The sequence below is a fragment of the Triturus cristatus genome, chromosome 9, assembly GCF_964204655.1.
Source record: "Triturus cristatus chromosome 9, aTriCri1.1, whole genome shotgun sequence".
Taxonomy (NCBI): Eukaryota; Metazoa; Chordata; class Amphibia; order Caudata; family Salamandridae; genus Triturus; species Triturus cristatus.
In genome coordinates, this window is record NC_140592.1 from 446513841 (window position 1) to 446536434 (window position 22594).

Consider the following 22594-nt stretch of genomic DNA (forward strand, 5'->3'; position numbering starts at 1 on the left):
GACCAGCAAAAGTTCAGCAAACCAAATTTGGGGAAATTGACCTCAGAATTCTTTCACTACAAGCAGGAAAAACATTTGGAGCCGTTTCTAGACATAATCCAGGTCCCGCAGGATAGACTCTTATATACTCATTTCAGGTTTGGTACACTTCCTGTTAATGAAACCATAGCTAAATGGCACACATGCAACCTAGCCTCTAAGGAATGTCCATGCTGTAAGGCTCCTAAAGAAAGTGTTGCCCATGTCATGTTTGTTTGCCAGGCATATTCCACACCTACAGCAAAGTGGATAAAACCGGTTTGCCGGCAATTAGGCTCTCGGTGGCATCACGTTGCCTTGCGTATTCTTAGATCGGACCCAAGACCACTTTTTGTCTGTAGTGTGGGTAAGTTTTTAAGCCATGCATGGATAATTAGGAGGAAGCTCCTGATGCGGCAGCCTACAGCAGTATGAGGCTTATACGTAGCTGATGCTGGGCTTCCAAGATAACACACTATGGCTTTTTACATTTTGCATGTATCCTTTCCTGTTCTCATTTTATTGACAATGCTTCCCGGCTGGGCACTTGAAAGTTAGGTCTAGCTGAAATTGGACCACAAAATGAAAGTTATATTGCTATGTTTTATTTTTATTTTTAAAATGTCAATCATGTATATTTTATTCTTATGTGCACTATTGATAGTCTTGTCCTTGATGCACTGACAGCACGATAGACGCAGGCTCAAGTATGGTATTAGTGTGGCCCGGTTTTATGCATTTGTTGTAGCACGTTTAGGATGAAATAATTTACAATGGGATTACAACTCTGAATTGAACATTGCAATCCGTTTCTTAGGGTTGTCCTGTGGGAGGTAGAACACTGGCGATCTGCTACAACACTCCATAGTCTTACAACTCACACTATGGTTTATCCAATATGACTCCCTAGCCTCAGCTCTTAAGATTTTCAAAGCCTTCTTTGACAAATTGAACACCATGGAAAAGCACAGTGACAAAGTCTAACATGTAGGAATAGGCTAGCTGTGTCTTAAGAAGTCATTATGACCCTAGAGTTGTAAGCATAGTGTTGTAAGACTAGCTAGCCATTAGTTACTTTTACATCTACCTTCACGATATTTTGGTTCTCAATAATTAGGTCTTGATATTTTTTCCCTACAATATTTTGCTCTCAATGTCCTGGTGGAAATCCTTCCAATTCCTTTTGCTGTCAGGTAAGATTGATTACAATTTCTTGCTCAATTCTAGCTTTTTAATTTATTTACCACTTGTAACATAGCCAAAGCTTCGACCATACTTCCAACCATCCAATTCAACACCATTATTATAATGCCCATTCTAAATATGATGAAATGAGGTCTGTAGTTCTCAATGGGGTATGACAATTCTTTTGAACTTCTGACCTTGGTGATGAACAATGGAATAAATTATACATTACCTATTCTTGACATCTACAAGACTAATAAATCATAAGATTGGCCCAGACTTTCAGTGATAACTGATGATTACATTGGTAGATCATTTACACAAAAGCTGTTCTACAATAGTTCACATGAGCTGAAACGATTCTAGATTTTCAGGATATCCACATCGGAGAAATTATTACGGTTCACTCAAATTAATCCAGCAGTGTTTAACCTGAAAATGGTGATTCTCAAATTATCATTCATAGAGAATCTTGATTTCATCAAAGACAACGGAGGTTAATATTATGCAATCATCCTTTATTGCTGCCCAACATGCAGCTCTTTAAAGAATACCACTACATCACAAAGCAAACAGAATGTTCACAATATATATATATCCAGTGCACATAGACGTCCTCCTCTTTAGGCTGCGACAACAGGAAAAAAACACCTTCTTCCACTGAAATTTTTATAGAACATTGTCTGGAAAAAACATAGGACTCCAAATTAATATATGATCTAAAAAAAGGATCTAAGAAAAACTTTAAATAATAGATATAATTGTAACCAACATATAGCATTTATTCAACCTCCTCTAATCTATTATACTTACCATTATCTACCCTTTCTCCAAGAAAGAGGAGGGCAGGATAGTGCTAGCCTCCGTTGTCTTTAATAAAATCAAGATTCTCAATGCATGTTAATTTGAGAATCTGCATTTCATTACAAGACCCCAGGCTACCATCATGCATGATTAAAGCCATCCAAAGCAACACAACTAACATCCTCCACCTGTCTTAACTAGAACATTGCAAAGGTATTTGCATTCAACCAGTCTGCTGACTTTAAGATCTCTGGTAAAGTTCCACCAGGCCAAAAAACTTACAGGCCATTGCACCTCTTCCAGAATGTGCACCAAACCTGATAGGTCAACACATGCTTTGTTAATAATCATTCAAATCCATGTTGCTATGGTAGCCCTAGATACAGCCTTGTGTGGTTTGACATACAGCAATAGTAGCTGATCAATGCCATGTGCACTAAAATCCACTCTCATAACTTCTCATACAACTCACCACGCACAATTTCTCACAATCATGACAAAAGGGATAAAATACTGACATAGTGTTTGTTCTCTTCCAAATATCGAAATACACTCTCTCAGGGTAATAGAACCTGTTAGATTATTCCAAAGCATTCACATTGGAAATCCTTTGAAAAGACATCAAACAAAGTAATGTCGCTAATTTAAGGGAAATCTGTTTCAGGGTAAGGAAAGTATTACCTGGCCAAGAAGTAAACAACTTGAAGACCAGGCTGACGTCCCACAGCGACTCGTAACAAGCCCTGGGAGGTCTCCTTAATCTCACACCCTTTATCACTCTTCTAATAAGAATATCACTCCCAATAAATTATTAACCATGGCATGCCCTGTGGAAATAGCAGATCTATCACAGTTAACTGTTCTGTAAGTGAGACATGAGTTATCCAATTCCGCTAAGTAATTGGTCACATCGGCTTAAGGAACTTAAAACGCCTTTCCATGCACCAACTACACCAGTTCCTCCACACTCCCTTGTATCTTCTTCTTGTTCCTAGAGCCCAAGATTCTCGCAGTAAACATTTAGCCTCTCTTGAAGGCCTATATACCTGGCTGAACCCCTGAAATCTTCCAAACAAGATAGTTAATTTTCCCTTTTACAACTAAAGGATGCTTCTCTCAGTCCCGGGACCAAACTTGGTATGGCAATTGCAAGTTCCAAAACCCCTGGGAACCAAACCTGTGATCTCCAAAAGGGAGTCACCTGAATTGTATTCCAGTCCTCCGACCTCACCTTTCCCAGAACACTCTGAATCATGGAAAAACAGGGTAACCCATAACCTCCCCTTCTCTGCCAAACTTGCAGGAAAGCATCTACTACTGCTGTCTCTGGATCCAGCCTTCAACTAAAATACCTTGAAACTTGCAAGGTCAGCCTGCTTGCAAACAGATCCACCTGAACTGGGACCCATAATTCCTGAATCTGTCTGAATACCACAGGATTAAATTTCCAATCGCTCTTACATTCTGCAGGCCTAGAATAAAATCCGCCCTCAAAATAATCTTGTCCTCCCAGCAAAAAATACCAAATTTGCTTTATCAGATCTGCCAGTGCTTTTGACCTCGCACCGCCCAGGTGGTTAATGTAGGACACAGCTGAGAATTTGGCTGACAGAATCACTGAGACTGAGTTCGTTGATAACTTGCTGAAGCTCTTCAAAGCATTAATAGCTTCTAACATCTCTAAGCAATTTATATGGAGCTCCTGTTCCTCCTTGGACCATCTTTCCTCAGTTTTTAACTCGTTCCAATATGCCCCACAGCCCAAGTTGCAGGTATCCGATTCCAAGGTCAGCTTGGGAACATTTCCGAAAATAGCCTTGCCGTTCCAAGCGTTGAGATTTTTTGATTGCCAGACCAGGTCCTCCCACGCTTCCACTGAAATGGAGAAGGAATCCCCATACAATAAACCCTTTGTTAATCCCAAAGTCTTCAACCTCTGAAAGCCCCTGTAATGTAAAGGCCCAGGGGTAATGGCCTGAATGGAGAATGAGAGCAGTCCCAAAAATCTTGCCAGATCTATTAAGCATACTATTTCTTTCAGTAACACTGCTGACACCTCCTTCCTTATCTTGGTCCGGTTCTACTGAGGCAGAATAAACTGAGCTAAAACGGTATTCACCTGAAACCCCAGAAATTCCAGACTCTGAGTAGGAACCATGACTGAGTTTTCTGTATTCACTATAAATCCTAGGCGTACCAGCAACTTGCTTGTCCATGGCAAATGTTTCTGAAGTTCTATCCTGGGACATTGTCAAAATGTTGTCCAAATAAATAATAAGCTCTACTCCTCTCCCCCTGAGAAATGCCACTACAGGATGCAGCACCTTTGTGAAACACCATGGAGCTGAGGACAGGCCAAAGGGAAGGCAAAGGAACTAATAGAGTACACCTCTCCACCTGAAATGGAGGTACTTCTAACTGACCCTATCCATGGGTATCGTAAAGTATACAACTTTAAGGTCCAATTTTACAAGCCTGTCCTTTGACCGTAAAATATTCATCAACTTGAAATGCCTGTAGATCAGGAACTTGTTCAATTCCCGTAAGCTTATGACAGGACACCAACACTTGCCTTTATTTTATACATCAAAAACCGTACTCACAAAATCTCCTGATCCTTCCTAATCTGTAACTTGAATTGAAGCTCCCTTCTTTAACATCTGGGACACTGCTGAATCTACCAGAATCATTTTCTCAGTGTCTAAAGGCAACTCCTTGGGTTTCTTGATCTGTAATGGGGATCCTATAAACCGTCCTTGAAACCTTGGATGGTTTCTGGAACCCAGGGGTCCCTGTTGATTCCTAATTGTGGATGGAAAACTTCAGCCTTCCCCCGACCTTTAAGAGGGAAGAAAAAGTATCTCTTACCTTGTGATCTGGAGACTGAAGGTCTAGATATTCCCCCTCTAGTACTTGAGTTTTTCCCTCTCTGGGGGTAGAAGTTGGAGCATTGGTGGTATCCCCTGCCATAATTGCCATAACTTCTTGGTTCTTGAGTGAAGGACTGGGACCTGAAGGCACAGCAACTGACAGCCAGTCCACGCCTGTCAGCCCATCCAAAAACAGCCCTGGACCCAAAAACTCTCCACATACTTGTCTGGGCTTTACTAAAAGCATTGAATTTGGACAAATATTTTGCCAAGGACTTCATGATACTCTCTCCAAAGAGAAGTCCTTGCGTGCACCCCATGTCTTCCCTAGGGGCCAGACCAGCCAGTGTAGGGTTATTTCACATCAGTTATTAGGTCCTCACTGGCATTGCCTAACATACAGATGTGGCCAACTACTTAGCAATTCCAGACTTACTCCACCACTCTTCCCCCTGGCTTAATCTGCTATGTCTAGAATGTGAGTAAGAGGGCCCAGAACATCAAGCACTCTGTCCTGAAACTGTTTCAGCCATCTTTCAGATTCTTTTCTTTGGTCTTTCCCAAATTTGTATAAAAAGGTTATCAACTCTGGGTCCAAGTTAGAGGTGATACAAACATTATCCTCTGTAGAGGGTCTGAGGCATTTTGTCTGACACAGATTGCTGGTCTCCTTATCCAGAGGTTTTCTCACCCAATGGCTCAGATATTTGGCCACGTGGTACATAGGCCACCATTTCACACTCCAAGGGTATTTGATCATAGTAGGATAGAACATTTCTCCCACAAAGTGGTCTTTTACCTCCTTGGAATCAGAGGCCTGCACTAGGTCCTCGTCCAGGCTATCCAGTAATTCATTTGTGTCTTGGCAATCAAAAATATATTCATCCATTCCATGCTGATATTGTCATTGTCATTTTCAGAAGAATTCAAACTGGCCCGTAACTCTCTTGTGCCATGAAGGTCACTGATTCGACTCATGCCTCTCTGGGCAACCTTTGTTTGTGCCCCATAAAGGTGGCCCTTTCCTCCTGTACTGCCAAGAGCACACAACTGTATGGTAGTTCCAAGGCTACTGGTGCCCAAAGCATGGCTTAACGCCTTCTCAGTATGTTTCCTCTTATAGGAAACCTTTTTCACAACACGGGGTTCAGAGGTAAATGGCGAGTCCCTATCCGAGAGGTAAAAAATATTTTCCTAATAGCTAGTATGGCATCCACCGCCTCTTTTACAAAGGATCTTAGGGGCATATCAACAACAACCGGCGATAATTATCTCTAAGCGCACTTAGCGCTAGGATAATTATCGCTGGCTAGCGTGAATTTTTATCGCTGAGATAGCATGCTATTAGCAACGCTCATCTCAATAGCGATAAAAATCCTCACGCTAACAGGCTAACGTGAGATTATCGCTGGAAACCCAGCGATAATCTCACGTTACCTTGTTGATAGGGACAGGCAAATTTAGCCATGATATCCTCCTTCCATAGGATATCATGGCTAAGTCAGAAAAATACCAGACGTAAAAAAGCAGCGTTAACCGCGGTTAGCGCTGCTTTTTTTGTCTATAACAGGGTTAGCGACATTCTTGATAATAGGAGAAATGTCGCTTAGCGAAATTTCTCCTATTATTGTACTCTGGAACGCCCCCTTTGCATCTCATTAGAGATGCAAGTGGAAGCATAGAGTAAATGGGTGCTAACATGCAAAATGTTGTTGATAGGGTGCTAGTTTTATCTCTGCTTTTTTGGCTTTTAAAGCCAAAAAAGCAGAGATAAAGCCCTTGTTGATATGCCCCTTTACTCTTCTCCTAAACATTTCGTGAGGGGTGCCCCCAAGAAATCTACTACTTGATTGGCCTTGGAGTTAAAACCCTCCAAGATCTTTTACCAATTAAAAAGTGCAACACACAGAACTAAAAGCTGTTTAAGCTTAAATCAAAAATAAAAGAAATATCTTAGCTCTCTGGCAATCTAAATAGGCTCTGAAAGCCTGGCAGTAAAGTAAAATCACCTGGAAATATCGCAGTAGCCAGCAGGGGGAGCTCTGGTACTCCTTATTGGTTTGCTTGTTCACTAACGTCAATTTCTGCAAGAATAATGCCTGTGCTCGTCTCTGCTGTCTGCTGCGTTTAAAACTGCAAATATAGCAGACTAACACATCAGCAGTGATTTGATTGAAAACAAATGACGAATTGTAGGTGGCAGCGTCAGGCTACTGCCTAGCAATATGCTCACAGCGACGTTGTCAGGCTTCCTTAACTACTGCCTAGCAACATGCTTGACACAACTTTGCTAGGCTTCCTCAATATTTGGCGCAAGGGAAAAAATCCCTTTCAGGCCCATAGCTACACCTCCTGCTGAAGCAGTCGGTCGGAGTGAAGGCCTCCACACTGAAGTACTGTGAAGGGATCTCAGAGGCAGTAAAAGAGGAGGAGCAGGAAGACCTCGCAACAGTTGAATCTGCACTGTCGGCAAACGTAACACCCTCCACAGATCATCAGAGCGGTAAACCCTCTGCTTACATAAACTGCTCATTAACAGAGCTTTTAAAGAAATAAAGTAACTAATCTTAAATACTAAATACCTGGCCCGACCTTACATTGGAGGGGTATTTACTAAACGTACAACAAAATCAGTAATAGAACATAATCAAAGATTAATATATAACAAACCATACTCAAATGGGAAGTGTATAAGAAAGAAATACTTATCCTGTCTGGAGCAGCATTAAAAAAGAGGAGGACATCCATGTGCACTGGATATACATACATTGTGAACATTCTGTTTGCTTTGTGATGTAGTGATGTTCTTTAAAGGACTGCATGTTGAGCAGCAATAAAGGATTATTGCATAATGGTAGCCGCCAGTCTTGTAATTAAATTTACCATGGCCCTGATTGTCATGAACCATTGTGAGCCCACATGCAAAACCACATTTTAAAATATAGATGCATTACTTTATAGCCGGATATTCACAGTGAATGACATATACAGCTGTTTGCCATGAGGTTTGTATATTTCTCTTGCCTATGCAGATGCCATATTTTCTAATACAGGGAACAGCCTACAAATTCTAATGTTGTCTTTGCAGACTAACTCTACTTTTTTGTTAGAGGCATCTTCAAGCCAGTTTTAATCTGTTCACTTGAGCCTGAACTTCTTTCCTTACCTGCAGAAAATGCCATAAATGCTTCATTCTTCTTGAACAGGCCATTCTCATCCAGAAAGTGGGTGGGGTCAAATTGTGTTGGGTTTTTGAATTTGGTGGGGTCAAACTGTGAAGTGCATAGCAGTGGAATAATATTCAGGCCCTAAAAAATAAAAGGAAAACTTTGTGAAATTTCTACTAGAACTCTGTAGCCTGTTTAGTAATAGTAAAATGTATTGTGTTGGGGTTGAATCCTAAAACGTTCACTGAAAAATAATCAAAACTTAATATTGACAAAATATTATGTAATCTATGGAAGATATACATGCGGCGTACAGAACTTAGAACAAAAGTTACTCACAATGACAAATGGCACACACAAAAAAACAATCACTGAAAAATTGTGAATTTAAATTATGGTGATGGAGGCTTGCAAGTAAATAAAAAACCTAGGGGCCCGATTCACAGAACTAACTTAAGACAAAATCCTAAACTTACTACTTTTGGTATTCACAGAAGGCATTTAGTAGTAGTAAAGTTAGGATTTTGTCTTAAGTCTGTCTTAAGTCAAACTTAAGTCAAACTTAAGACAAAATCCTAACTTTACTACTACTAAATGCCTTCTGTGAATAGCAAAAGTAGTAGGACAGACTTAAGACAGACTTGAGACAAACTTAGGACAGACTTAAGACAGATTTAAGACAGACTTAAGACAGACTTAAGACAGACTTAAGACAAACTTAAGACAAACTTAAGACAGACTTAAGACAGACTTAAGACAGACTTAAGATAAAATCCTAACTTTAGTACCACTAAATGCCTTCTGTGAATACCAAAAGTAGTAAGTTTAGGATTTTGTCTTAAGTTAGTTCTGTGAACCGGGCCCTAGGGGTCTGCGGTATTAGAGGTTAACTCTTCACTAATCAGTCGCAAACCAATTTGCGACAGCTAATAGAGACGTTTCTAATGTACAAAAGCACATAAGCAAATTATTTTGTTAAATTCCACACTGGTGTGAATATTTAAGGGCCTCATTACAATTCCAGTGGTCCTTGGACCGCCGTACTCGCAATGGCGGTCCATCTACCGCCACCACTACAGCTCTGCACAATGAATTGCAAGTATGGGGGTCAGAGCGCCAAGAGACCCCCGGCTCTGCCGGGATCAAGGATCAAGAATCCCGCTGCGTTACCGGTATGCAACCACCATCAATATGCTGGCAACCAAGCATACTACAACCTGGAAATCCACTGTCCTTTCCATTGCGGTGAGTCCTCCTTGAAAAGCGTTGTGGCAAAGCAGGAAAGGGAGTTCTAACAGAGCCCCCAGCCTATTGTGGGCCTGGAGGGTGCATGCAGGACAGCACATGATGTGCCCCCTTGAAATGCACCCTCATTCCTGCAATGTGTGGCATGCACGACATGGTGCAATTCACACCGTGCAGGAACGTGCAGCAGGCACTCTCACGGCAGCGGTCTGCTGTTAAGGCTGTCCTGTGAGCCTAAACGACCACTGCCACAGAAACGCCTGCCATGAATTATACTCATAATCCGGCGGGTGGACTAACCACGGTCTTGACGGTCTTCCTGGGACATCGGAGATGGTGGTCCCAGCCGAGGACTGCCTAAGTCATAAAAATGCCCCTAGTAATTTTTTACTTGTTTTTCTGATGCCTAATTTGTGATTCCATATTACTGAATTGCTATTGCATTGTATGAAACATTCACAAAATGCAATTGACACAAAACACAAAAATTGCACATGCACCAAACCATCAATGCCATCACTTGGAAGAAGGTGATAGCAAGCACTATTTTTAGAAGGGGGACAAAAAAACATTTTATACTTTAAGAATAGCTACCAATGACAGTACTAGCATAACTACTATCACATAGCTTAAAGTGTGACAATTCAAACTATTCCAGGTCCCCAAAACTATAAGAGTTGCTCAGTCATGTATTAGTCATTTTAAAGTATACTGAATTCATAAACAACTGTTTCTGTGCTCATTTCTAAATAAGACAAACACGGCCACCATGTGGCGACCTGCCATAAGTGCCGGGGCTGACAAATATGCACCGGTGCCGAGCACCGGAAACCACCGGCTTGAATTAAGCACTGGATAGAGGAGGACGTTTACACCAAATATGAATTAAATAGGCTAGTTATTACAGATTTAATATATAGACTTGAGCTCATCCTTGGAAGGCAAACTCAACAAAGCCATGCAATGCCTGCTCATATACTCCTGCTTTGTTCCCTCCAACTTTCTGCCTCAGGGTGCTACCAGGAGATAGTAACATGTCCAGGAGGAATATTACAAAGTGCCCTTTGAATGTTTTTTAACAGCTTTGTAAATGCAATAGTGTCCAAACTTCATTTACAATACATCCCTAGCTGACCTTACTGGTAGGTTTGACTTTAAAATCTTTGCTCAGTTTCCGCATGTAATTGGATATGATGATGGAACTCACATCTTAATATGGTTTCACTCACACACTGAGTATCTGTACAGAAATTGAAAAACCATCAGTAACTTAATATCGAGGTGCTTACCAGTGTCACTTGCATTATTATTGATTTAGAGGCAACATGTTCATGGAGTATGGTATCCTTCGTCTTTCGCCATTAAGTCCTTTATGACCAGCGGCCAAGGGGAGAGCTTGTAAATGCGTATCTGCCTGGTACATTGTCATAACATCCTTACGCACACAAACTCTACAGCATATCTAACACCACTCGAATGGATACATATCCTTTCCTACAGGCGACAGTGCATATGCAATTCTCCTATGGAATATGACCTCCTGCCTTAGTTAATCCACAAATTTCAAGCGACATACAGCAGCGTACATACACATCAGATCTGTCATAAGGTCCAAAAGGATCATCATAGTACAACCCAAAAATCTGCTATAAAGTAATACCTCTTGTGCAATGTTGCACAACATGGCAATAGGAATGCGCCTTCAACTTGAACATGAGGATGGGGAAGTTGGCTATGAAGGTGTTGTGTTGCTAGGTAACCAATGGTCGCGCATCCGCGTGGCTATGGTTGCTGTGCAAGCTCGTGGGTGAGAATGTTATGGGTTGAGTGTGTGTAAGGTTCCACTGCATGGAGACCAGTACTGAGTTTTGATGAAGGTGGATGTACCGGGGGTTGCTCCTCAGCAATAAAGGATCTTTCTTCATCAATTGTCTGTCATCACTTCAATTGGCGACTGAGGTGCTGAGGAGCATCGAGCCCATGCGTGAAGGAGGATTTGGATCGTTTTTGGAGATTTCTCTGCCTTTGAGCAAAATCGGGAGATTTCAAGCTTAAGCTGTCGTGTAACTTTGGGAGTGACAGACCAATTGTCCTTGGGATCCTGCGAGCTACCAGCGGTCTACAAGAAACTTTTGGTGCTGTTCACATTCTGTATCGCATACCTGTGGGGCCGTTGAGAGGGCGCATCTTTCGAGGAGGCTGGTAACCTTGGAAACGGGCGCGATCTCAGATCTCCGGCCGATGCTGACTCCCGCTTCGTTCTACTATCCTAATGGTGTAATCGCGTGAGTGCGTCATCACAGGGACGCATATCTCGTCAAGAGCTGGTGCCATTGTGGATGCTGACGTCCTCGTCGTTCTATTCTCTTGATTGGGTGATCGCGGAGGTGCGTCATCACAAGGACGCTTAGCTCGTCAAATCGAGTGTCATCTTACTCACGGCAGTGTCATCACGTTGCGTGCCCTCCCTTTCGGCCATCTTGGTGTTTGTGGTTGCTAGGTTACCGGAGTCCGGTGCCGGAAAAGCAACAGAATTGTACGCCAGAAGGAATCGAAAGAAGATTGCATCGTTTTTCATCACCTTTCATAATAAAGGGATCGTTTTCAGCGCAGTTTGTACCTTTTTGAAGGTATTTTCCTTTTAAAGCTTATTATTTTTGGTTCCTGAGAGTGTTTCGGACTGTGACTGTTACTATCAAATATTGGATTTCATTAAGGTTTTTCCACCATGTCTACAGAGGGAGCAAGCGCAGCGCAGCCAAATAACGCTAATTTTAGCATTTCTTCTCCTCAACCATTTTGGGCCACAGGAACTGAGCCTTCCCTCAAGTGGGCTGAATGGAAGGTGTATTTTGTTAATTATATTGAGGCAGTGGCTGAGGCAAAGAAGATGTCAGCAGAACAGAAGAAAAGACTGCTTTTGCATGCTTTGGGGGCTATGGGTATCAAGACCTTTCATCAGTTAACTAGCAGCATTACTTCGGGGGATTTTAATGTTTTTGAAATTGCCTTATTACAGCTAGACAATTATTTTAAACCTAAAGTATGTATAGGAGTTACCAGATACCAATTTTTCCAGAGGAAACAGTCAAGTTCGGAAACCATTGATAACTATGTGTCTGATCTTAAAAGGTTGGCTCTTGATTGCAAATTTGGAACTTTGCACGACGATTTTATTAGAGACCAGGTCGTTATGCATACTGCCAATGCTGCAATCCAGGATAGATTATGGTTGAATGGTGATGCCCCTCTAGATGACATATTAGCTATTGTAAGGAAAGCGGAAATTTCGGGCCGCTGTGCTGTAGCTTTGAAAAAAGATACCCAAAATGTTGCGTTAGTGGGCAAAACAATTATCCATAATTCTAATGATTTTAACAAGAGTCAACATAAATTTAAAGATAGACCTGCTGTTAAAGAGCGTGCTAAATGCTATAGATGTGGAAGTTTGGACCACTTGGCCCAGAGTAAAAATTGTCCTGCTATTAAGCAAAAATGTACTAGTTGCGGGTTGATGGGTCATTTTGCAAAAGTATGTAAAAGAAGGAATTATAAAGTAAGATGTGTTACAGAGGGTGATAATCCGGATGAACCAAGCCCTGAGACTGGTGACATGATTGTGAATGCTGAGTTGAATAACTGCTTTAGGAGCAATTTGATGTTAAATATTAATGACATCGCTTGTACCAACAAGCCGGTTTGTAATATGACAATAGGAGGAGTGAAAATTGATATCATAGCGGATTCGGGGTCACCCTACACTATAATCGAGGAAAAGTTATGGAAGAGTAAATTCATTAACATGGTTGGGGAACAACTATATGAGCCAGACATCCACCCGGAGGGTTATGGTGGGGAAAAAATTGACCTGATTGGTTTCAGGTGGTTTGTTTTTGAATTTAAGAATAGATCTTGTCGTGCTAAATTGTATGTAGCCAAAAATGGTCCTCCGGTTTTGGGATGGTTGGATCAGAAACTTTTGCACATTATTCTTGACCCCAACAGCAAGGAACAAGTGTTAATTCTGGATGAGGGGTCTGCATTAGGTGAAAAAATGATCAAACAGTTCCCGTCTGTTTTCAGCGGGAAATTAGGTAAATTACTTGGATTCGAACATTGTATCCACTTGAAAGACGATGCAATCCCTAAGGTTCACCGTTGTCTCAATGTTCCCTTATTGGTTAAAGATGAAGTGTCCATGGAATTGGAGAAACTGGTAGCGGCAGGGGTTATTGAACCAATAGAGGCATCAGAATGGATTTCTCCTGTTGTGATTGTTAAACGTGCTAACGGAAAAATTCGGCTCTGTGTGGACCTTCGCCATCTTAACAATAACATAGTTATTGATAGGTTCCCATTACCTAAGATTAATGAAATGGTGAGTTGTCTTAAGGGTGCGAAATGGTTTTCAACGGTGGACCTATCAGCTGCCTACCACCAAATTTCCCTATCTCAGGATTCAAAACACCTCACATCCTTTATAACCCCTTTTGGATGTTTTCAGTTTACCCACATGCCGTTTGGTCTGGCGTCAGCTGGTGCAGTTTTCCTAAGGTTAATGTTCCATTTGTTTAACAAGGAATTTGGGGTAACTTTTTTCCAGGACGATATCCTGATTTATAGGGAAACTAAAGAGGAACATGATGCTAGGCTCATGAAGGTGCTAAAAATTTTGGAAGATAAGGGCCTCACCATCGAATTTAGTAAGTGTAAATTTGCCTGTGAGAGTGTAACGTATTTGGTTCACGTTATTGATTGTAACGGTGTTAGGCCAAAGGCATCCCTAGTGTCGGCTATCGTAGAGGCAGCAACCCCTTGCAGTAAAGACGATATTAGACCTTTTTTAGGCATGGCGGAATTTTGCGCAAAAAATGTTCCAAACTTTGCTGACAAGTGTTTTAATATTCGGCAACTGCTGAAGAAGAATGTGAACTTCACTTGGTCTGCGGGATGTGATAAGGATTTTCAGGATATTAAAACTTCAATTGCAAATGCGTCCTGCCTCAGTAGTTTTGATCCCTCGGCGGAGAGTTTTGTAACTACTGACGCAAGCAATAAAGGTTTGGGTGCAGTATTATCCCAGTGTGCTGGCAATGGCAAGGAGAATATCATTGCATTCGCGTCTAGATCCCTTTCCCCATGTGAAGAAAAGTACCCAATAATTGAGAGGGAGGCATTGGCTTGTGCTTGGGGCCTAGATCATTTTAAATCATTCATTTGGGGAAAAGTGTGCACTCTTAGGTCTGACCACAAACCATTATTTAAAATTTTATCATCTGAGGGTTCACCTAATATATCGTCTATATTGTCTAGGATTTCGATGCGCATGCAGAATTTTACGTATAAAATGGTGTATACCCCTGGCAGGTCTCCGGTGTTCCGGGGGAGCCAGGTCCCAGTTCTGGGGAGAGCAGGCCGGCTGAGCCTCCTGTTAATAATCAGAGAGTTCCACGTTCAAAGAAAGTTCCGATCTGGCTTAAGGATTATGTGGTTAACAGTGAGTGAGGAATTCATGATGTTAATATGTTGTGTTGTACATATTAGGTATTATTGTGTTGTATAAGGAAGGGGGAAGTGTTGTGTTGCTAGGTAACCAATGGTCGTGCATCCGCGTGGCTATGGTTGCTGTGCAAGCTCGTGGGTGAGAATGTTATGGGTTGAGTGTGTGTAAGGTTCCACTGCGTGGAGACCAGTACTGAGTTTTGATGAAGGTGGATGTACCGGGGGTTGCTCCTCAGCAATAAAGGATCTTTCTTCATCAATTGTCTGTCATCACTTCAGAAGGATACCAAACACAATCTGACAAGATGCAACTAGGGCTGCAGAGGGCAGGGCATACATGATAGATATTACCTACAATGACTTTTAAGTTGAGACATTTTGTGACACAAAGTATTTAAGTAAGCTAACATAGTATTGGATGTTCTAAACAAAGTCAAGTGTTTTTCAGAGGTGAAAGAGAACCACAGTACTTGAAAAAATGAAAATGACAAACAAATATTCTTGAGAAATCGAGCACGATATGTTTCTGGAAAATAACATAACAAACCAAACAGATCACATGTAAATCAATGTTGATTCTAGAAAGATGTTACCTGAATGCAAGTAAGTAAAAATGCTTTATTCGGTTTGTACAAATACAATCATATAGCAACATACATCAATACAGTTAGAAATCATATTTATGTAAGTTAAATAATGAAACGTTTAAAATTACATCACTATCCATGCCGATATTGTTACATCAATAAGGTATATCACTTTTGGGTACAGAGTTAAATTTGGTCACTGTATACATTTTAGCAGTAATTGTTGAGGAGGAAGTTAGTTCACTTTAGACATTTTAGCAGCAATTTGTTTGTGATAAGGGTTTGTGCAAACGCCAGTGCAAAAATAAATACACATACAAACAATATAACTCAACAGTAAATCACGAATAGTCATAGAATGTAACGGCCAACGGGTGAACGGGGATAACGAAGGGAAGAAATCATATAATTATTGATTTCCTGTGCCAAATACATTTTAGAATGTAGGTGGCCACACGATAGCACACATTCGGGGAAGCCAAATCAAACAACAATTGTATTGCGGCTCTTGTATTGTACATATTATGTTCTAAAAATAGTTGCTTCAAATAAAACTTTCTAAAACCAGTATAAAAATTACAAAAAAGTAAAAAGTGGCAGATGCTCTGTTTAGATTTCCCATCGCATGGGCACAGACATAACCCGGGTTTTTTTACGGTAGGGAAAGCCACCAAATGGTGGACTATTCCCAGCCTCAGGCGTGCTAGAACAAAGCGATGAGAATTAATGCTAACGAATGTAAGATAGGATGGGAGTCTTGTGCTAAGGTTGTACTCCAAGTATAATTTGAACGTACTTTGCATTGCATACTCCTTCATTCTGGTCCCTTTTGCATGATCCAAATAGGTGGTTTTGAGGTCACGCTTTGTTAAAACCGATTCTGTTAAAATATCTTTAAAAATATCCTGACCAAAGAGAGTCTTATACCAGGAGTGAATGTGTTTTAGCCAGGGGATTTTCGAATGTCGATCAAGTTTGATACAGTCCAAAATTACTTCCTGGATAAACCTGGTTTCTTCTTTGGCCCATATGGACCGCCATAGGGACAGGGGACGCAATGCAATCAGGTCTGTGACATAATTTATGCCTAGCTCTCTGTGGGTAATCTCGTTTGAGGCAGAAACGGGGAGGCATAATAGTCATTTCAGGTACTTATTTTCCTCTTGCTGGATGGACAGGGCAATCTGAGGATTATATCCCCATATCCCTGCTCCATACAGGGCAGAGGACATGCACCTTGAGTTATAGATGGAAATCATCTCTCGGATTCTACGACCCCCCAGTTTAGAGGCGAATCTGAAGATGCAATTTGTATTTCTGGTCATCTTCAGACCAACACAGGATTGCTCGTTTACCCATCTCCCATCTCCTGAAAAGGTAATACCTAAGTAGCAAAAATGTTGGACAGCCTCAAGTTTATCCCCATCTAAAAAGAATGACTTGTTTTTCTTTATTTTTTTGCCACAAGTCATGGTCATAGTCTTACCCTTGTTAATTTTAAGCTTTCTGCCCTGAATAAAAATTTGAAACTTCTCAATTAACTTTTGCAGCCCATTCGCGGTCCTGGAAATCAGGACCGCATCGTCCGCGTATAAAAGGACGGGTATTTGCTTTCCATTGATGATGGGGGCATCAGCATAAGATTCTTGTAAAAATTGATCAACCTGATTTATAAAAAGGGAGAATAAAAGGGGGGCAAGCACGCACCCTTGTCGGATCCCTCTACCAATTTTAAAAAGGGGGGTGCATTCACCGTCTGTTCCGAATCTAACCTTACTTGAAAGACTACTATACATTCTAGCCAAGAGGTGGATGATTTCAGGTGGTGCGCCCATGGCAAGTAGTACTGGCCAGAGCAGTGCGTGTTCCACTAGATCAAATGCGGAACTTAGATCGGCAAAGCACATAAACAAATTCCCCTCCTTGGCTTTAGTGTACTTGCCGATAATAAGTTCAAGGTTCACGCACTGCTCCATGGTTCCTAGACCCCTTCGAAACCCAAACTGAATAGGCGAAAGAACATTATTGTCTTCGGCCCAGGACTCTAATCTCACCAGAAGTATACGACTCAAAATCTTTAACGACGAGTCTAAAAGTGAAATTGGGCGATAGTTTCGTGCTTCGGCCCTAGAACCCTTTTTAAAGAGTGGCGCTAAAATGGATTTACCCCATGAGGTTGGTAACTTATCCTCGATTGCAGCATTAAAATAACGGGTTAAAATGGGGGCCCATAGAACAATCTCAGATTTGAAAAAGTCCACGGGGACCCCATCCGGACCCGGGGCTTTCCCCCCCTTACTCTTTTCAATTGCCTCAATCACCTCACTTAATGTCACCGAAAACAGTAATTTCTCCCATTTAAAACAGATTGGTGTATCAGTTAAAACATTAGAATTAAAAACAGAAGTAAAATCAGAGATAAAATCAGAATTAAAAATCCCAGTGAAATGTGCTATCCAGGCCTGGCAACTAACATGCGAGGTTAGTTCAGGGATGTTGTCGTTCTTCAAGAACGGACTATTTACAATGTCCCCAAAAAGTTTATGATCTTTGGTATCTGCAGCCAGATCTAATTTTTCCCATGCCTCGTCCTGCAATTCCTTCTTCCTGGTGGAGAGTGCAATTTTGTAATTATGGCGCTCTTCCCTGATCTTACAAACGTCTCTTGGTGTGGCATCAAGTGAAATTTTTAACCTTTTTAATGACTGAGCACAATGGTCATCAAACCACACCGCCTTGACTTTCCTTGATTTCCGAGGTTTATATGTCAGTGATGTCTCAATGGTTTTTGTAATAGTTAGGAATTTGGATAACAGGATTCGTGGGCATGGTTCCGGCGATAAGCAATACTCGACCTCTCCACAACAATTTATGATCACGTTGGCAACATGTTTAGTGGGGTCAACTTTTGTCCATTTCACCCTCATCCCATTCGGTCTTTCTGCAGCAATATCCTGAATTGGTTGACCAAAGGTATTCCTTTTGATTCCCCAACCCAATAGTTCAACAGTTACACTGTTGTGATCACTGACCGTTTGTTCAATCACCCAAACATTGATATAAGCTACGGAGCAAGATATCATAATATGATCAATAAATGATTGGCTGTTCCTCCCATGGAATGTCGGACATCTAGCATTGTTTGTGTTCTTATTGCATTCTAGGAGGTCCAGGTCATATTTAGCCAATAGGTTATTCAGAGCGCTACCATAGTTGTTATGCGGGAAATGATTATATACACATGTTGTTTCCCTTCCCGAGTACTCCTCCCTATGGCCACATGCCCCCTTGAGTGCATAGGTACATGATTTAATGTTAAAATCTCCTACCCATATGATGGCAGCAGGTTTGGGTGTACTCAATAAAATCGCATCAATGGCCCGCTCTATGTCAGAAATAAACTTTCCCTGTTTGTGCCCCGCAATGTTATTATAAAAGTTCACTATTATTAAGTCTCTGTATCCGCTATGGGCCATACGCAGAACAGAAGCATGTTCACCTAGAACTACATGATCACTAACACAAAACTCAGTCAGTGCGGTGGATATCAGGGTCACAAGTCCACCCTTGGCTCGACCAGCTTGGGATGCCACAGCCTGCACGTTAAAGGAGGTATAGCCCTCAACGTGTACTTCAGCCCTATCCCAAGTCTCTTGCAGGCAGATAATATCGTAACCCTGTTTAATAAAGTCAGCCCACATGGGGGTGTTTACCTTAGAGGCTATCCCAGCTATATTCCACGTAATAGCCCTCAGGTTCTCTTCTAAGGCTACTTGGGATGGGTTGGTAACTATTATGACTGATGATATTATTGGGTTTCCCAGGCGATTTTCAGCGGTACATATGGTGGCATCTATCACAGTTGGATCATTAGAACTTCTTACAGTGGTGTCTATTGAAGATTCCTCAACTGTATTAACAGCCATCAGCCTAGGATCCTCAGTTACAGATGGTTCTTCGACAAGGGTATCCCCGAGTCAGTCATTTTCATCTAAAGAATTGAATATCTGAAATCTATTCGATGTTGGGACTGCATATTGACCATAAATGTTAGTTCCCGGCCCAGGGACGTTATGGTTATTAAGGTAGTTAGGGTTTGGCATTCTGAATAAATTCAGTGGTTGCTGTGGAGCATACTGGTTATTTGGGTCATAAAAGGTCAAAGGGTACCCAACTGATTGCGCTGATGCCTGCTGTACTAGTGGATAAGGCGTGTTAATTGCTCTGGGGTGTTTAAAATTCTGCACGGGAATCTTAAATCCCACCAGGTTTCTGTAAAAGTAGTCCAATGGGAGCAAGGTGGTATTGTAATCATTGTCTGAGGGGATGGGCACGTTCAAGATGGAATCTCTTGCCCATTCGGTGGTTTTGTAATTAATGATTACGCAGTCCCCACTAATTTCCTTTTTACTGGGGCCCACCCACCCTACCCTTTGGGTTGAGAGGATCTGGCTTGCCCCACTTAAGGGGAATCCACAATTATGGGTAAGCTAGTACAAAATTTTGTTTTTAAGTGTTTCGCTGTTTTCGTATTGGGAGGGTTTAAGTTTTGGGACATTGGCAAGAATTGCCACGTATGGTCTACTTTCTGGCGGGAGATTAATCACTGCAGGGATGATATTATTATAGTGGCTCCATTTACTCCGAGCGGGATTATAACTAATCAAGTGGAGGGGCCTAAAGTGATGAAAGAGCCAAGATCTATGGCTGATCCCGAGTTTGAAAATCAGACAACATACATAGATTTACCACCAGCAGCAACCCTCTTACACAGTGGTATTAGCTAATGTCCCCAGACTGCGCAAGGGGATGATTGAAACCTGTGAGAGTCTGAGAAATAAATCGTTATCCTGGCTCGGGACTAGGACTTGTCTAACTGATAGACTCTTTTTAGAGTTCAAAATGGCAAGAAGGGTGAGCTGTATAGGGAGGGGGCACAAGGATATGGCTGGCGATTGTGTCATATTAAATTTTAAAACTCCGTAACTAATTCAGTCGATTTTGAGCAGGGCTGGAAATCGCTCGATCTTAACACAACATATTAATATTGTACCATTAGGATACTTTTATAAACCCAGTTATTTTAACCATATTAACCAGATTAAACAAAACAGGGAGGTCCCTCTAGTAACTCTTAACCTAATGTACGGCGTACCTATCCATAATCGTTTCAATGTACTACCTAATTTGGAAGAAGTGGACTGACTGAATGTATCTGTTTAGTAAACCCTAAGTATAGGAGCAGTTCGCTCAAGAACACCACTGACATATTAACCTTAGATATAAGTAGCAGGGAAAATGTATCGAGGATTCATAGGAATGATGATACTACAGGGGAATAGGATTATTTAGTTTATACGATAACGTAGTGCAATGTGACATATCTGACATACATTCAGTGCATACTATTTGCAAAATTGACACTCCAACTGTCTATGATAAGAGACCTACTATCCCTTTACCTATCACTGAGGCTGCCGCAATATTATCTCCTATACCAGAGGTTAATTATTTGACACCTAGAAGAGGTGAAAGCCCAGATTCATATGTAGGTAACATTGGAAATGGTATGTGTAACTTCATGTTTTGGAATGTCGCCGGTCTTAAATCTAAGCTGCCAAATACAGTATGGAATGACTTCATTCAGAAATTTGAACTTATTAGTTTCCAGGAAACATGGGCGGTGGAGCCTCTCCATATAAATGGTTACTAAACCCTACATACACCTGCAGTAGCTTCAATGTATGGAAGAGCTAAAGGGGGTCTTTGTACCAATGTTTCGAACTTAGTAAATTTTGGAAGAATTAATATAATTACTGAGGATTGTTTTTATCAGATTATCAGTTTACCTGTGGATAAATCCTGTACAGTAATAATAGTGAACTACTATAATAACGTTCCTCATGTTTTAATTGAGGGGATTGTCAAGGCCATACGTTGTCATCTACAAAATTTGTATCAGTCTGGAAATAAGGATTTGCTCATACTTTGGTGGGGGGTTTCAATTCTGTGTTATGTCAACATGCAGATACTGGGAATTGTGGTATTATGTATGATAAGGATATGTTTTTTTCCCATTTTCCGCACACAAGGTACGGTGACAGCTTAAATGAAACTGTGTTTCAATTCGATTTAGGATTTTTCAACACCTTATGTATTCCCCCTGTTCCCTTTGGTCCTACTTTTAATGGTCGTGGAACATTTTCTACAATAGACTTTATCCTGGTATCTAACAGACATTGCTCAAGAATTATCGATTTTTGTACTCATAAGATCTCATTAAGTGATCATTTTCCGCAGAGCTTGAGTATTTGCCTATTCAGTCAATAGATAAATAGGGCTAACAGCCCCAACCCTATAGTGGGAGAAATTTCCCTGTCAAGGCAAAATGGCTATGCATTACAATGGGATAGAATAGAACCAAATTAATTTATGAGAAAGGTTATAATGATTTGTAATGATAAGTTCATGGCCTGTCTGGATGAGAAGACTACATGTAAGGAAATTATTGATTGTTTTAATGTTATTACAAACCATATTAAGAAGGCTCTCACCCTTAAAATTAATAACAAGAAAGAAAATTTAAGGAAAGATGGATGGTTCGATTCCAACCGAACAAAAGCTTATAGGAAGCTTAAGCACGCCTTGCATTTTGAAGACAAAATTAAGGATAAGATCAGAGAGGCCCGGAAAGAGTATAAGAGCGCCTTAAAAGATAGAAGAAAGGTGATAAAAGCAGAGGCCTGGATAGCATTGCGCGAAGCATCTATTGTTAGAGACTCCAACACAGTTAATGCCCCCTTCTTGATAGGCAAAGATTTAGCTACTATTGAGGTAGCAATTACTGAGCATGCATGGATAGAGCATTTTACTTCCCTGTATAATAATCCGCTTTTAGGGTCGCAAGTTAATATAGATCATGAGGATGAGCATGTACCACTTTCAAAGGTTCAAGGGGAACATTTCTCTTTTGAGCTTAGTGAGGTAAACTTGGCAATTGCTTCAAGTCTGGGCGGAAAGGCCGCTGGGCCGGATGGTGTTCCTGTTGATATTTTCAAAGCTAATTTTGCACTATGGGGCCCTTTGCTGACACAAGTTTCTGGCTTTGTATCTACATGGTATGAATCCATTCTGGTACCAATCTTTAAAAAAGGAGATAGGGCCGATAAGCGATTTACAATATGGCTTTCGTAAGAAGTTAGGTACAATTGAGCAG

General features: G+C 41.1%; 1 protein-coding gene across 1 annotated transcript in view; it reads right to left on the reverse strand.

Annotated features, from left to right (window-relative positions):
* Positions 1-22594, reverse strand: part of LOC146798112 (cytochrome P450 2G1-like) — a 1220160-nt gene that overhangs the window by 33020 nt on the left and 1164546 nt on the right. Inside the window, exon 18 of the mRNA XM_085625336.1 lies at positions 8044-8185. Coding sequence (XP_085481462.1) covers positions 8044-8185 — 142 coding nt within the window. The remainder of the gene's footprint in view (positions 1-8043; positions 8186-22594) is intronic.